This window comes from Colias croceus, chromosome 8, assembly GCF_905220415.1.
Source record: "Colias croceus chromosome 8, ilColCroc2.1".
NCBI classification, from domain to species: domain Eukaryota; kingdom Metazoa; phylum Arthropoda; class Insecta; order Lepidoptera; family Pieridae; genus Colias; species Colias croceus.
The window spans coordinates 9,312,584-9,329,549 of record NC_059544.1 but is presented as its reverse complement, the minus strand read 5'-3'; the positions used below and the strand labels follow the sequence as shown (position 1 = coordinate 9,329,549).

At 34.1% G+C, this 16,966-nt stretch overlaps 2 protein-coding genes across 3 annotated transcripts in view; one reads left to right on the top strand and one right to left on the bottom strand.

The window, feature by feature from the left end:
• Nucleotides 1-2,248: 2,248 nt before the first annotated feature.
• Nucleotides 2,249-16,966, bottom strand: part of LOC123693548 (protein bark beetle) — a 30,291-nt gene continuing 15,573 nt past the window's right edge. The window contains exons 3-16 of one of the 2 annotated variants that reach the window (XM_045638709.1): nucleotides 10,643-16,857; nucleotides 10,216-10,427; nucleotides 9,899-10,034; nucleotides 9,500-9,719; nucleotides 9,066-9,191; nucleotides 6,970-6,999; nucleotides 6,429-6,690; nucleotides 5,592-5,793; nucleotides 5,209-5,341; nucleotides 4,958-5,078; nucleotides 4,501-4,768; nucleotides 3,742-3,967; nucleotides 3,332-3,453; nucleotides 2,249-3,017 (exon numbers count right to left, since the gene is read on the bottom strand). In XM_045638709.1, the coding sequence (XP_045494665.1) occupies nucleotides 2,785-3,017; nucleotides 3,332-3,453; nucleotides 3,742-3,967; nucleotides 4,501-4,768; nucleotides 4,958-5,078; nucleotides 5,209-5,341; nucleotides 5,592-5,793; nucleotides 6,429-6,690; nucleotides 6,970-6,999; nucleotides 9,066-9,191; nucleotides 9,500-9,719; nucleotides 9,899-10,034; nucleotides 10,216-10,427; nucleotides 10,643-16,857 (8,506 nt within the window). In that variant the 3' untranslated portion in view covers nucleotides 2,249-2,784. The remainder of the gene's footprint in view (nucleotides 3,018-3,331; nucleotides 3,454-3,741; nucleotides 3,968-4,500; nucleotides 4,769-4,957; nucleotides 5,079-5,208; nucleotides 5,342-5,591; nucleotides 5,794-6,428; nucleotides 6,691-6,969; nucleotides 7,000-9,065; nucleotides 9,192-9,499; nucleotides 9,720-9,898; nucleotides 10,035-10,215; nucleotides 10,428-10,642; nucleotides 16,858-16,966) is intronic. The other variant, XM_045638710.1, reaches the window with a different exon arrangement.
• On the top strand, nucleotides 7,724-8,720 carry LOC123693550. The gene is made up of 2 exons (XM_045638711.1): nucleotides 7,724-7,904; nucleotides 7,995-8,720. Exons 1-2 carry the CDS (start codon nucleotides 7,883-7,885, stop codon nucleotides 8,336-8,338), a joined length of 366 nt encoding a protein of 121 aa, XP_045494667.1. The 5' UTR covers nucleotides 7,724-7,882; the 3' UTR covers nucleotides 8,339-8,720.

Here is a 16,966-nt window from a genome sequence, read left to right as displayed (position 1 = left end):
GCAAAAATAAATAGAATCTCACCGGTATAATCTGCTGTACGTCTGTAAACGTTTTCCAAATATTTTTCTCGTTTTTCAGCTTGAAATTATGAGAAACACCGAATGAAAACTTTATATATGGCATCACGGACACCGCTACGTTTAACCTTTTTCATGATTTCTCCTTTTTTTAGTAAATTTCTTGTTTAAAATAACAATTTTATCTCAACTTCACCAAATAAACAACAAATTTTTATTCAACTTGACAGCTGCATTGATAATTCAGGGTTGCCAGATAATGAAAAAAAATTAGTTCCAAATTAATTAATTTCATCTCTTTTATGTCGCACTGTACCACAGTCTCTACCTGTGGTCTCGTCTCTACAATAGGATTTGATATTTTTCTTAGTCCCTACCTTGGTCCCCACTATACTGTGCTACTATATTACTTGCTCTGTGGTCCCTACTCCCTAGTCCTCGGAGCAATTGGCTTGTTAATTGCTCCGAGCCCTAGTCCCTACCACAGGAAGTACGATCACAGTAATACAATACATATTTCCTGTATGAATTAATATTATTGTAATACTGTGGTACGATACTGTGTAGTGTGTACGATACGATATTTGTTTGAGAAGAATCGATCTCACTTAATTTTCATATTAAACTTTATCTTATTCCTTAAATGCTTATTTTAAAATTGTAATTTTTAACCGATTTAAAAAAAAAGAAGGAAGTTCTCAATTCGGCCGGTATATTTTGTTTGTTGTTTTTCATTCTCTTCATTTCTAATTTTATTAATTATTAGCGGCCCGCCCCGGCTTCGCCCGTGGTACATTTTTACGTTTTCTCTCCATAAGAACCATCCTCGCACTTCAAGAAATGTAATAAAAAAAGAATTAACGAAATCGGTTCAGCTGTTCTCGAGTTATGCGCTTACCAACACATTTTGCGATTCATTTTTATATTATAGATTATTTCTTCATAAAAACATTATATTGAAAGGTCCAAAATTAACGATTTTAAATATGTAAGATTAGGTACTTTAAACATTTATGTAGGTACATATACCGTATACGGTCTAAGGGTACGGTAGATAGTGTTTCAATAATATAAAATTTAATTTTTTATGTCTTATTGTTCCGTAGTGTCCGAGTTACTGTACATACTATAGTTAAACAAGTTGACTGTAGTATTGCTCAGGCATAACACATTAAATCGTTTGTAATGTCCTCTTGGTAGAGAGCACGTAGAGAGTATACATAATATAAATTATAATATTATGTTCCTTGGTAATGTCTGTAATAAATGCTAGGGACAACGACGACGAAGAGTGTAATACATACTACATAGATATGAGTAAAAAATTTGTAGTTACTTACTTACTTAAGTTATAAAAAAAAAACAATAAATTTAATTTTAATCTTTTATTATTTTTTAACTACATATTAGATTTTATTTGTACAGGTATAATTAAAACGTTTATTTTAACAGGATGGAGTATAAAAAAAAGAAGTAAAATACACATAAAAAAGACTGCAACGCGCATCTTTCATTTTTTTTAAATAATTGTTTACAATTCATCATTTTAAAAGTTTGCTAGCTTAATTATAACTTCTGAACATATTATACTTTAAAGTTTAAACTAAATTAAATACATAAAAAAATATTTAAATTTTACAAAGTTAATTTAAATATAAAAATGATATTTAACACATAATGGACGGACATTTTACAGCTAAAATAATGCTACGGTGAAACGTAAAATTAAACGTAGAATATTATTGATATTTATTTCATTTTTTGTTTTATTTGCGTTTAATAAGGCACCGGGCCCGCGGAGCCCATTCTTTACGTTATTTCTATAATATGATTTTAAATTATAAACTAAAAGGTATTTGTGTAATTAATTCTAACTAAGAGATCGTGCATTTATTGTAATGCGCAAATAATTTTTCTTTTATTACACAGTAATAATGTTATAGATTAAAATATATTAATTATCTACGTACTTATATAGTAGACAATGGTATTTGTAGTAAAAGTTTAATAACCATTGAGATAATAATACTACGTATGGAGGAGACATCACGAACAAAATCTGTGCGCCATTTTTTTGCTCTAACTAAGTTTTAAAAATTATTATCTAGTTAGGTACTTACCGATGAAAATTATTCCTTTGCACTTTTCCGTATTATTTGTGCAATATCGTAACACACACGAAGGCTTATTTGATGCGTTTCACTTTAAAACAAATTTAAAATGAGCGTGCAGTTACGCCATATGGCGTATGTTGAGCGGAACATAATCGATGTAGGCGGTGTCGTCTCCATATGTATATCTCAATGTTAATAACAAATATTTATTTGATTGACGAATTTAAATACCCATGAAACATGATGCACAAAAATACTAAATACATATTATAACTAAATATTTCTATACGTATTTGTATGTATAGCAGTTAAAAATAAATGCGCTATTTTATAAGGCGACCTTATTCAGTCTTTAGTTTCTTTATACCTTAACATAATGGTGATTTATCGAAATACGAGTTAAATGTGAAGCAATAAGTGTAAAAATATATTTATATTTACACATAGTAATTACATTTCATATAACGTTTTTCCTATTTAATTGTGGTAATACTTAAATGTATAAAAAATAAAAGAACATAAATTCTTTGCTTAAAGTTTAGTTAATAGAATGAATTTTATATTCATAACAATTGACGGTAGTTCATGATTGAATACAAAACTAATATATGTACATTGTCTATCAAATTTTATATTTTACTATACTATCTATTCACATAGCAGTTTCCAAAGGCTGGCTATGAGATCTATCAGCTTCAGTAATATGATTTTCATTATCATCAAAATCGAAATTCGTCTCGAGTATAGCTTCGGATCGCGAACGCGCGTGAAGTTCGGGCGAGTAGTTGAAGTCGTGTGACGTTTGCGGACTCGAGTCGTAGCTTTGGTCGTAGTTGTACATTGGCGGGGGACTGGGTAAGTCGTCTTCGTAGTACTTTTCTGGTTCTAGAAAATTATTTTTTAGTTAAATATAGGAAAATACTCTGTACATACTTGCTATTTTATTATATTATTCCCCTTGCTCCTTAGAAAAAAAATTGCTAGATCTATGGATTTTAATACTAAATCGATATTAATTTAATTCGAGATTATACTACTTAATTCTAAAAATCATGTTTACATTATTTCAATTATAATTGGTTCGGAATATAAAATAACAATGTTTTGAACATAGCAGAAGCAAGGAATCAAAATTATGTATATGAATAGTACATAAATAAATATTGTACTATATTGAAGGTAATAAAACAATATTTTACCAGGTTCAGGTCGTTGACCAAAAGTAGTAGTAGAGTGTTGTGGCGCTTCATCAGGTATGCGCGAGCGCAGCTCCATGAGGAACGAAAGTTTGGGTTGTGCTTCGAAGTTTGGAGCTCCATATCTGGAAAATATCAACACAAAATTATATCAAGTGATACAACCAAACATTTCATAATAATTTTAAAATTGATTGCAATTTACCCCGACGGAGGTTATGCTACTTTTTTATTAAGTTTAAATCATAATTATTTATCCCAAAGATTCGTTAATGAATGAAAACGTAACTTATAGTCGAGGTGTTCAGAAAAAAAAATTGTAGTTTTTTAGCATTGACAAATGACAACTGATAAAAAGAAAAGGTTTTTATCATACTTAATTAGTCATCATAAAAATATAAAAATGCGGGTACCCATAAATCTTCCCCTCCCTCTCCAAATCGCGCTTCATAGCGAGCGGATCGTCAGTCTTGTCCCGGAGCGGGAGCGTGTCGGACGTGTAGTAGTGGTCTCCGCTCTGTGGCGATACTGTGTCGTCTGGTGAGAGACCGCCTGGGTGGTGGATGATTGGTAGCTCTTCTGTGGCCACTGTGTTCATAGATGGCGCTCCGCTTGCTGCGCTTGAGTGGTCGCGGTAACCTGGATAGTGTTAAAATCGTTATTAATACGTTTTTAATGGGAAAAACCAGTTAATTAAATGCGTTATTGTTTCCGTTGTTTTGCAGGCGTAACTTCTATTTTAGTCATATAAAAAAAAAATCAAAAAATCATAAATCAAAATCGATTATTTGGAACATAACAACACATTACAAAAACTTTTATGCACGATGGCACCCATAAAAGCTTAAATAAGCTGCGGCACAGGTGCCAACGCCCGCCTCCAAACATTAGTAGTTCCACTAATCAAATTTTAACATTCATATCTCCAAAACAGAAACACAAAGTACATAATGATAAAAGTAAGTAAGACGATTTATACAAAATTAAAAAAACAAAAATGTGCAGGTATGTGTGTATAAAGGTTCCAATTCATATGTTATGATGTTATTGATCGGTTTTTATGTTATGAATTATACTGATACACCTGGTAAAATAAATTTATACATAATTATTACAGCAATATGAGTTATTTTTATCTTAGCTAAACTAGAAGAATCAAAGATGACACAAACCTTCATTCCTATAGGCCAAGTTGTATGGCCTATTGTTATTGACATTTTGAGGTACACTGTATTCAGGAGACGCCGGCTTTTTATTAAACGTGCTATGTTTCAACTGTATTATATTATTGGGATTATGCGCTTCGTAAATATCAAAGCTTTGTGTATCTTCAAGGGATGAGTTAAATTGGCTTTTCTCCATAGATTCCATAGATGTGGTGGAAGCAAGCATCTTCTTATAGTCGGAGCCCTTTGTGAGCGTATCTGTAGAACGAGTACTCTGAAAAAGAATATTAATCGGATATATAACATGTCATGTCGCAGTTTTTATGCTACACTCTTCCGAAACGGCTGCACAGATTTTATGAAATTTTGTGTGCAAAGAATCGGCAAACGTTAATTTTTAATACCCCTAAGTAACATAATACTGCATACTGTTTTCTAATATACACAAATAATAATAACTTACCATCTGTGCAAGTTTTCTTCTATAAGTATTATCGGGGAAACTCCCATTAATACTTCCGATAGATCGCACCGAATGCAGAGACTGTCGGATTGAATTGCGACGTTCTAGACGTTGCAGATGTCTGTAATAAATAAGCGTTAGTAATTTATAGCATGAAGTTAATGATTAAGCGTGTTGTGATTTATAAAACACAAAATTCAAATTGCTTAGGTGCTCTTTTTTGCAAATTTTATTATTTTTCTTTTATATACCTGTGTTTAGACTTAGAATACCAGCAGATAAGCGCCATTATGACGAGCAGTACTGCGGCCACTAGCACTCCGATGAAGGCCACGGCTAAAGTATCGCCTTGCCAGGATAGCGGGTCGATGGTTATTTTTGGATCTAGAATAAAATTTACAAATTAAGTATTGAGTAAGAATTAAGATTGGATTTGGAGTAAAGTATGCTGTAAAGTCCAATGTCCAACTCAATTTAAACAGTATCACAGTATCAGAGTATGCAATCCTGGTTTATTCAACTAACAATTTATGTATTCGTTAAAAATAATAAAAATTAATGTATTTTTAACATGTTTTTTTTTTTCAAATGTACCCACAATTTTTTTTCAGTAAAAAATAAATAAAAAACTCACCAATCTCACAAATAAACGCGTTCTTCTGGTTGCAATCACTAATCTCCACACTGGAAAAGGCGAATGACGTGCATTGAGTCACATAGTCAATGTGGTTGACCCACACTCGGTCGCCATATTGGAACCATTGGTTCTGACGTTGGATGAACTCGTATAGCGCCTCGTAGTTGCCTGATACGTATGGCATGGAGGCGTTGTCTGACTGTGAAGCGAAATAATTAAATGAAGAAGGAGAATTGGTAAACCTTGTCATTTTACAATGCATTGGCTTTATTCACTCTGGTATAGGAGGAGTAATCAGTAATTACACGGGTTTATTTTCTAAGGCTCGTGTATACGTACAATGTACATTATAAATCCATACTAATATTATAAATGCGAAAGTAACTCTGTCTGTCTGTCTGATACTCAATCACGCCTAAACTACTGAACCAATTTTCATGAAATTTTGTATGGAGATATTTTAATACCCGAGAAAGGATATAGGCTATTTTTTACCACGGGAAAATGACGCAATCCCGGAAATCCCACGGGAACGGGAACTATGCGGATTTTCCTTTGACTGCGCGAGCGAAGCTGCGGGTGGAGCTTCGCTCGCGGCCTAGTATTAAATAAAAATAAGTTATGTGGTCTTGATTAGGGAGAAGGATAACAATTATGTTTTATATGTCTGTCTGTTCTGTAGGTTTGATTATAAATCTATTCAATACGCTCATTAGACAACTCTGCCTAAAAGATGCATTGGCAGAGTTTTGCTTCAGACAATTTTTTAATATGATGTGAGTCTATTAACAACAAATGATAGTTTTACAAGGGTACAGATAAAAATACACTCACCAAACAAAACAGTCTAGCCTCTTCATACGTCATCGGCGCTCCCACATACATATAACACGTGCCAGCGACCGCGTCCCACCCGGGAGGGCACTTACCCCCTCCCAGTACCGTCAAGTTATTCATATAATACGGTCTATAGTCCACTTCTAGTAGTAAAGGATTGTCAGACTGGTCCCGTATTCGTCCCGCGACAGCTAGACTCTCGTTGTAACTCCAGTAGTTGTGTTTCGCGTCGATGCGTGTACGCCAAAGGTCTAGTGCACTGCAATTGTAAATGGTATTAGTGTAACAGTCAGGCAGTAGTGGGAAACAGTGGTTGTTCATTAACAACTTCAATTTAATCGAAAAAAATGACAAAGCTAAGTTCCTAATTAATGAATAGGGACAAAGGGACAGTTTAAAGAAACTCATTAAGATAATCCAATATCATATTATCGGTTAAAAAAATATTTTTAAAACATAATGAACATCCTGCATTTTTTCTCTTACAATTAGATACCTACTTAATATTATAAAATTTGAAATTATAACTGTCACTCACCTCATAGCATTCGGGTTATAATCGAAAAAGCTAGTCCGGCCAGCCATGCAACAAAAACATGCAATAAATAATAAACCTTAAAATTATAGTAACAATACTAAATTTAAAGCAATGCATTTTGAATGCGCACATGGAAAAATTCAACCAATATTTCATTGAGATTTTTCCTGTGGCTAAATTCGTTCAGAAGTTTGAGAGACCAATTATAAAATATTTGATCGTAATAAATAACATTATTTAAAACATTAAAGAAAGTAGAAATTTATATATTTGTCATAATGTTCTTTTCCCAAATAGCATTTGCATATTATTTTACCCCTTCTGGTTTCATTTTCTGCAATTCACCCATTTTACCAAATTCATTCATTAATTCGTTTATTCATAATTCCTAACTTCTACATATTTTCCCAAACCAACATGCAAAATATATTGATATCAATAATTAATTGAATTACACCATGTATAACTAATAACTATTTTGGTTTATAAATGAATCACCCATTAACAAAAATCGAATTGAATTGAATGTAACGGTTTTTAGTTGCGAATGATGTGAAGTTCGCGCGGAACACCAGCATGCATGACCATTGACCAATACCGTTACGCAAATAATAACCACGTTATTGGTTATTTACGAATGCTGCTAGTACTTATTAGATTAGGTTTAGTTACACTATTAGGTAATAATTAAATTTCTTATTTTATGCTATACAAATGGATATATTTTTAAATATTAACCCTAGATTACTAACCTTCGTCGATTCGACGACGCGTCACCAAAAAAATCGCGATAACTTTTACGCGCGCGACCGTATGGTTTTCTAATTTCAGCTAATCTCAACCGACCCGTTGGGCTTGCGATGGACAGTAGTGCTTTTTGCGTGGAAGGCCCACACGTGCTGTTCCAGAAACCATGGCTCGTCACATCGACGAAGGTTAGTAGTAACGTGACTTTTTGTACTATTTAGTTAAGTTAAAATTACGTTATTTTCTTTTATAATGGTGCCTATTATTTTATTTTTTAGATGAGATTCATTTGTTATTATTAGAAATCAAAAGCGATGAGGAAAATTCATCTGCGAGAGAGCCTGAAGACCACATTGAGGCTGATCCAGTGCATGAAATGGAGGATGATGATGAAGTTTCTATTGTTAATGAAGAGCAATTTCCAGATCAAGATTATGAGGCAAGTAGTAATACATCTTCGCAACGTTCCATTGAAGACGCGACACCTAGCACTTCAGCTGACCCTAGCGATTTGATTATAAGACCATCGCGTCCCATTCTTCTTGGGAAAGATAAACATATATGGTCATCACAACAGTCAAGATCACAAAGCAGAAGACCTTCAAGGAACATAGATATTTAAGACGTAGGCCTGTACGCTTTTTCAAGATATTTTAGATCCTCTTCGATGTCTTTCAGGTATAATTACTGATGACATTACTGATACTCTGCGGGACTCAATCACATAAATTTTAAACATGTCAGGAAGAAGTAATGTGAGTGTTATAAGTGAGACTGAGCAAAGTAATGCTGCTGATGACTCTCCACAGCACAATAAAGAAACATATGTGCTATATGTCCCTCCGTAAAGCAAAGGCAGACTAAAAATAGGTGCACTAAGTACAAAAAATCGTTATGAATGGAACACAAACTTTATGTGTGTCACAAATGTTTTAGTTCCTAAGCTATTATGAAAATTATATTTTTAATTACTTTTTCCGATATTATTTTTGTAATTAATAGTTTATTTCAAGCAATTTGGATCTATATTTTATATGTATGGTATTTTTCAAAAAATTAAAGAAAGTTCATAAAGCGTGTACACTATGATCTCATTTTGATGATTGTTGAAATTAAAATTTTGTTAAAATAAATATTTTAATATTTCTATACGTAGATTAATACATTTTCCTGAAAATAAAAACATAACTACAAATATATTTTTTTAATTAAACCCCTAAATCCCCTCCAATAAACAGCGTAGTCGAAACGACGAAGGTTAGTATTAAACGTCGAAAAATAAGGTTAGTGTTCTAGGGTTAAGTAATTCTTAAAATAATTAAATATAAATTAAATAAGTATGTACTTACATGGATCTATTCACAGTGATCATTTCATAATCATTGTCGGGGTTGAAGAATATATTGTCGACATAGTGCTGCCCCGCGGTTCCGGCTACAACTGTGGCACGGCCTTCTCTATCGAGTGCGTAGTTCCTGGAATTCATTTACGAGTAAGGTGATTAACAATTCGTGGTAAGTATTAACAGGCATAGACAAAGAAATTGTTAGTGCGCCTTAAATGTGGTTTTACCGCAGATTATATTAATTAGTTATCTATCCTGATGATTTGAGGGGTTAAATCAGTTTTATTGCCATTAAGTTGAATATCAAGAATATTTATTTCAGTTACCAGTTTAAGTATAACCACAGAATACTTAATAGTAGCTAACGCTATATATGGTATAAGTATAAGTCAAGGACAGATAGATATTATACATAATTAAAAATGAAATTGTACTCACTTATAGAAACCATTATGCGATGTAGTCTGATAGATCGGCAGGCGCACTTTATCGAAGCCAGATACTTCTAAAATCCTCATTCCTGTGTTATCGTGAACATAGTTATGAGTGAAGTTAGATACAACTTGACGTAACACTATGACGTCCTTGAATTGTACCCGGTTACGCGTGAAGTAGTTGCGGTAGATGGTCACCTCTTGGTATGGTGATGATTGGCGACCTGTAATAAATAAAAAATAATCAAGGCTAGTAAATTTACCTAAAGGCAGGTACATAGACGGACGAAAGTATCTTTCATGAGTTTAATATTGGAATGGAAAGAGGAAATTAAATATAACATGTCATCTTTATTTTAATTAAATATCTAAATGAGTAGGTTTTTAATAATAGAAAATGTACCTTCCAATTGTAGACACGGTAAGTCATGATTCTTGAAAAATAGATTATTGTGTATCCAACCACGTAACGAAGTTGCTGAGCCTCTTGAATCAGCTCTCACTAATAATCCACCGACGTTGTTTCGCACTAAATTGTTCTGGAATAATAAAATAATTATAAATTGGTGTCCAAAATTTGCAAAATAAATAAATAAATTAATTAAAATTGTTCCCTTACAGGTTTATGTAGATTATAGATAATTATGCTTAAGTATGCGAATTTATTATCGAGAGTAACATGAAGTTTAATCAAAAACCGATAAAAACCAAGTTACTCACCCTGAACAAAAGTGTCTGCGTATTTTGTACATCTACCCTCACAGCCGCTTGACACGTGGTAAAGTTTCCATACAATTTAAGGCAGTTATCATTGAATTCGTTTCTTATAACAGCTACGAATGGATTTACTTCGCCTACAGACTGATAACTGATCGCACCATCGCGGTTGTTAGTAAATATACTATTTGATATGTTGTGTTGGACGTCGCGATCTGAAAAGTGATTAAATTATAATTTTAATTTAATTTTAAGCAATATTAATAATATACAACAATTCTTGCAAATTGAAAAAAAAATTATAATGGAAAAGCATTTTTAAGCTAAAAGCATGTAAATTATATAACGACGTAATATTTTATCGTAAACACGCAAGTCTTTAGTCTACATATTATATTCAAAGGATAAATTAATATTTAAATACACTTACTTAATCCAATTGCCGATATAGGTAACGTGACAATCTCAGCAATAAAACCGTGCACCGAAGAAGCACCATTTGCAAATAACTTCACACTCAAACTAGCGCCATCTGTCCTGAACAATTTCTTCTCATCAGGCGAACCGTTCTCTAGATAGCCTATTTGTGGTGCTGTGATGTTGTAAATATCACCATCGTACAGCGTAATAGAGTCTCTTTTTCCGTAACTCATTGTATGGTTAAACAAATTAAATTGTAACAGTCTGAATCCAAACGGTTTCACTCTAAATGTACTTTTGAATATCTTGACGCAGTTTACTGGATTGTTATCATATTTATAGTACAAAAGAACTCTTTCTTCCACTGTTACTACTTTGGAACTGTCACAGATATCAATTAGCGAAAATAGATGGTACGGCAAGTTGAGGTCTTTCAATGGTGTGAAACTAGACTCTTCAGATTCTCGTCCCTCACCGGTCAAGGATATCGCATTAACTCCCTCTCCAAGTATATCTGTGATGGAGTTAAACATTATGTCAATGGTATCTGTAGGTGAAACTATATTAATGCCATGGTGCGCGCATTTTGTTATGTTCACGTTCTGGATATGAGGATTTCGTATGATACTCTGTATAGCTGGCGACTTTTCATTGTGTAGAATGCCTGCTCCACTTATTTGAACGTTCCGCAGGGTACTTTCTACTTTCTTCATTGTTTCATGCGTGTGGTGATCGTGGATTCTATGTTCGTAAAGCGAATATTCAAATTCAGGATTTGCAAATCTTATCCCACCCCAATATTCAAGATTATCTTCTAGATTTCGGTTCCCACAGTGAATAAAAATAAAGTCTGAATCCCACTTGCATTCATGTCTGTGCCCATAGAGTTGTCCGTTTAGTCTAATAGGGCAGTCCTCATATCTGTTTTCAGTTCCAACACATTGCAAAGGTTCTGGCCAAGACCAAATCCTCGACAAAGAGTTGCTATGATACTCAACTCTTCCATCATGAGCAAAAAATACGTTTATAGGATCGAAACCTAATTCTCGACAAACAACTTGAGCATTTCTTTCTGTAAATCGGCTATCACACATAGGGACCCACTGTAACGTAGTTTTGTTGTAGTATTCCAAAAAGCCTTCATTTTTTCTGTCATAGTTGTTATCAGTTATTGAACAATTTCTTCCTGTACATAGCCGAATTGAATCTTGAGCGATTAGCGTTTCTAGTTGACGTTGCTGTCGATGTTTTCCATAATCGGGTGAATATTGACCTATTTCCCTTTTTTCAATTCGATTTTCAATATCACTTGGCGGAGAGATAGGTCTCATAAATATTGGCAATTGACTGTGTCCGATGGCATTTAGAGTTCCCATTACTAATATTCCAACATTCGGAGCAAATTCTAAAATCACCCCCGGATTAATTGTAAACGTAACATCCGGCATAACTGTAATATCAGACTTAATAACATATGGAGCAATGCGTCCATCCAAGGTAATATCTGAGGTCACGCGACCACCAATTTCATTTATATCGACTATTGTATGTGGGCTAAAGGTAACTGATACACTTGAGTCAAAGTTATCTTCTAATAAATAAGGTAAATACGTAGCGACAGCATGATTATTCCAATCATCAAAATCAAATATTTCATTTCTAATTTCAGTCTCGTTGGCACTGCCCCACCAATTTTCAGTAACATCTAAAAGATTATTGATTTTAGCAGTTTTAATCCCCGCTACAAGCGTATACTTTAATGCATTGTTGCCAAACAAATTCCGAGAAACCTTCACTTTCTGAATACCTTTGAACCCAATGACATAAGTGGGATCTGTGCTTCTCACTAAAGCTCCCCTATTAATTTGATTTGAAAATTTATTATTTTTAAGTTGATTATAAACAAAAACTGCGTATACAAATCCCATGATTTCACTTTGACTGTCCATGTAAAATTGAACCATGTATTGTCCATTATTTCGTTCGATAAAATTGCCATCTATCTTCATTTTCTTTTCCATTCCTCGAATTGATAATAGCCCATATCGACAAACGTTGTCAGTAAAAATGTTCTTGGTTAGATTAACTTCGGCAAAATGGCCATCTATGACAACCGCAAAATTGTAATTGTTACGCCAGGTATTATTATGCATGTAAACTGAATGGGTGAAGTTCTCGTTATATTGCCAAACATATGGAAGGCTTATGTCAAATCCACCGTTCATGTTTCTTTCAAACGTATTATCCTGAAGAACATAGTGGTACAAATTATTAGAGCTTCTCAAATCTCTAGCAAAATGATAAATTCCTCTTCCGTTATCTGTAATTAAGCTACTGTTTATCATTAATGTTATTTCTGTAATATTACTTTCATGAATGTCCCAAAACGGGGTATTGATATAGATAGCTTCTTCTTTATTATGAGCTATTTCACAGTTTGTAATTTTGATTGTTTCATTGGCTTTTCTAAGAAAATGATCCCCGAGTTCATTTAAGTATCGGTTATAATACAACGCCATAACACCTTTTGTATTTCCTTTAATTTTGGTATTAGTTATATGAAGTGTGGGAACGGGTCCTTTAATAATTCTATTTCGTACATTTTGTACAGGCGCAACTATTGTGCTGACAACTAAAACTACTCCACCTAATGCGTTTATACCACTATCGTATTTCAAAACGACACCAAAACTATTACTAGTAGTAGGAAAGGTGGATAGATCACGATCTAGGCACCATATAGTACTTCCTTCGTGAATATTTTGCGAGTCATAAATACAGATACTTTCCGTAGAGAAATTATGAATCGGATTCAACAACTGTAGTCCTAAAACATATCCTGGATTGCACTTTATATTATAAGTTTTAACTATTTTTTCTCCAAATTGTTTGCTAAATACTATGTGTCTAGTCTCCCCGTTTGCAAGAGATATATCTGTTTGATATTCAGGTATCATAATAGGTCGATAACTCGATTCATCCATATTGAAACTGGGATCTAAATTAAACCATCCTGCTATTTCTCTCTGTTGGGGGCCGGTTAGATGTGGATTATGGAAAATACCAGCTATCCTATTATTTTCAATCACTGAACTGTACACTTTAAGACCTAGTTGTCTAAAGCTGATTCCACTTCCTTTGTTATTACTAAACTCTGAATTTCTTACAGTATTTACAGCATCAGCACCATACAAATCTGAATACAGTATTCCCAATCCATCGTTATAATTATTCACAATCCTGACACTTTCTAAACCATGTCTTGCAAAGTCTATTTGAAGCGCTGGCTTAAATAAATTCGATGAATAATCAAGAAGACCTGCTTTCTCAATAGTTACATATTGTAAATCTGCCCGTTCAGCTATAACACTAAATCTAACACCAGCCCAACTGGTTTCGTAGCAACGTATTCCAACATCATTTTCATGAGTACATGAATTCTCAAAACTATCAACTGTTTCGGCTTTACATTTTGTTATATCATTATCAAATTCAGTACACTCTACATTCGATAAAATAATATCTTCTGTTATACCAGCACTGGGTATTTCATTTGGTTCTAAGAACCAATCATCGGGATTTAATGCTAACCCCAATTGATTACAAACTAAGGCTGCATTAATAATATTCCATTTATAATTGCACACGGTACCCCACTTGCCCTCTACACGGACTTGTAGTCTTCCTTCGTATTGAGTTCTACCACCTAGCAGTCTTATTGGTATAACTGGCTCCATGTAACCCGGTGTCGTGGGATCTACTTCCGGATCAGTTTCGTATATTGTATCATTACTCATAATAATCTCTTCCTTTAATGTTAAAGAAATATCATTCGGTCGTTTGCCTCTTGCGTCTAATTTTCCGGCTACCATCATACCAATAGCTGGGGGGAATTTAAGCGTGACTCCAGATTGAAGAATTAATTTACCACCTGGGCGAATGTTTATATCTTTCACCACATCATATTCTCCTTGTCTCAGTATTTCTATACCTTCTACTTCTCCACCAACAATGTTCGATCCAGGAACATTAAATTGGGGCACATAGAGTGAATTATAATTTATTTGTGTTGCACCAGGATTACTACTATGTAATAAATACGGCATATAAATAATTTTAGCTAAATTAAATCTATCTTTTCGGTGGAATAATCTGTTGTAGACTTTTTCTTCTTCGCCATACCCAAGCCAGTTGTATGTACAATTCAGTACTTTGCTCTGGTCTTCTACGTGAGATCCAATTTCATATTGTGCTTCTGGATTATTAATAATATTTCTGAATACGTCTATATTACTTGATGCTAAAACTATTGTTGCTGCAACTCTACTCCTCGGTGTCAATTGTGGAGTACCATCGATAGATTCAAATTGTTCTCTTATTTTGTTATCTCGTAAATAATTTCTTGAAAATAAAATATACTGGATATCACTATACGGAGATAGACCCAGATTCACTACAAATGGTCCTCTATTACCAAAGAAATAATTATGTTGAATAACAAATCTCGATGGTAACTTTTCGAACTCTTCTAAATATTTTCCTTCAACCCTATTTAAAATTACAATAGCTCCATATTCTCCATGTTCAAAATAGTTATATTCTATTCTACTCATCACATTGAGTGCCGGTTGAATTTTTATAGGTACACGTAAGTTTTGATAGAATCGATTGTGACCAATTTGTAGATTTAATAATTTTACAGGATCATTAAGTAACCAACATGTTGCGACATCAATTGTGCTTTCTACGCTTGAATTAAACCAATTTCCTGTTATATTTACCCAACTATCACCACAGTAATTTCCATGTAAAATACCAATATCTAAATTTTTGAATATTTCTGAATATTCAACCACAGTAGTTTGATTTGTAGGTATGTATTCTGTCTCTTGCGTTGTATTTATCCATACTGCGATACCATATCGTTGGTTTGAACTTATTATACTTCTTGATATGTTTCTGTTACCCCCAGTAACTGTTACATTAATACCATCACCTTGGTTAAAAGATATTCTACTTTCAGTTATATTGATATCTCCAGCTCCGTTAACTACTTGAAGACCAGCAACATGATTATTGTTAGAAATGGACGTACGATGTACATGAATTTGTGATCTTAAATTTTCTATAACGACACCTCTGCCATTATTATCTGATATTATCGAGTCTGTAACGTTTAAGTCATATGTTTTACTAATTCCTGAGGTTAACCTTATAAATCCGGTTATATCTGTTCTAGTGTCTGCGTGAAATCTTACATACATTCTACTTCTTGTAGATGTTATACTTTGCGGTCGTGTGTGGTTTCTTATATTAAAGGACATCAATAACTTATCATCAGCAGTCAATCCATCGTAAATGTATATGTGGCCTGTATCGTTTCTATTGGTTAAAATCTTTATAAAACTTAACGTCAGTACGTGATCGGGTCGCGTATAAAATTTTTGATGACAATCACGTTCCATGTTTGAATATCTTGATTGTTCCAAGGACATGACAATGGGGAATGTTTGACTAGGTGTGGATGCGAGGGTGCACAAATCGAATACTTCTGCTCTATCGAATCGTTCGTCGATGTTCAATTCGTGCACCACGTATTTGACCCCATCACCACCGTTGTCGTGAATCAGGCAATTCTCAATCCTCGTCATGCCGTAAGTAGAATTTACATAAACGCCGTAACCTCTATTGTTTTGTATTGTACAATTATTAATAACTATGGGAGCATTGGGTGACGTCACGTTGATAGCATTAAAAGCGCTATTTGATATTTCGATATCGTCCATCACGGGAGGTACGCCAATGACGTCTAAGGCACTCGTTGCATTATTGTCTCTACCTAAGCCCGCATTTTTGACAATAACGTGGGAAAGTCTCGACATCGAGGTGGGTACATAGAGCGTATTCTCTGCCGTGAGTATCCGTTCATAGACTGCGTGTTCGAAGCGCAGGCCCCGCCAGTGCACGCCGTAATTTCTAAGTTCGTTGTCATCGTGATGAGGTAAACATTGTATAGCGAGATCCGGGTGATAGTCGCAGACGCCGGAGCCGAGTTGTCGTGACTGCCAATCACATTGGAAGAGATCGTATTCCATGCCCTTACACTTGGGCTCTTCGAACAAAAGCCGCGCGCGCCGGCCCGGCTGCCGGTCCATCCAATTGTAAAACGTTCCACCCATGAAGCCTAATTGTCTGCACGCCGTTTCCATGTCGTTAACGGTCCAACTGTAAAACAACAAAGCGAATAATATGACCTTTTTATTTAAACAATGTTAGCACTCGTAAACTTTAATGTTATTGTTTGTACTTCGTTATATAAAAGCAAACATGCACT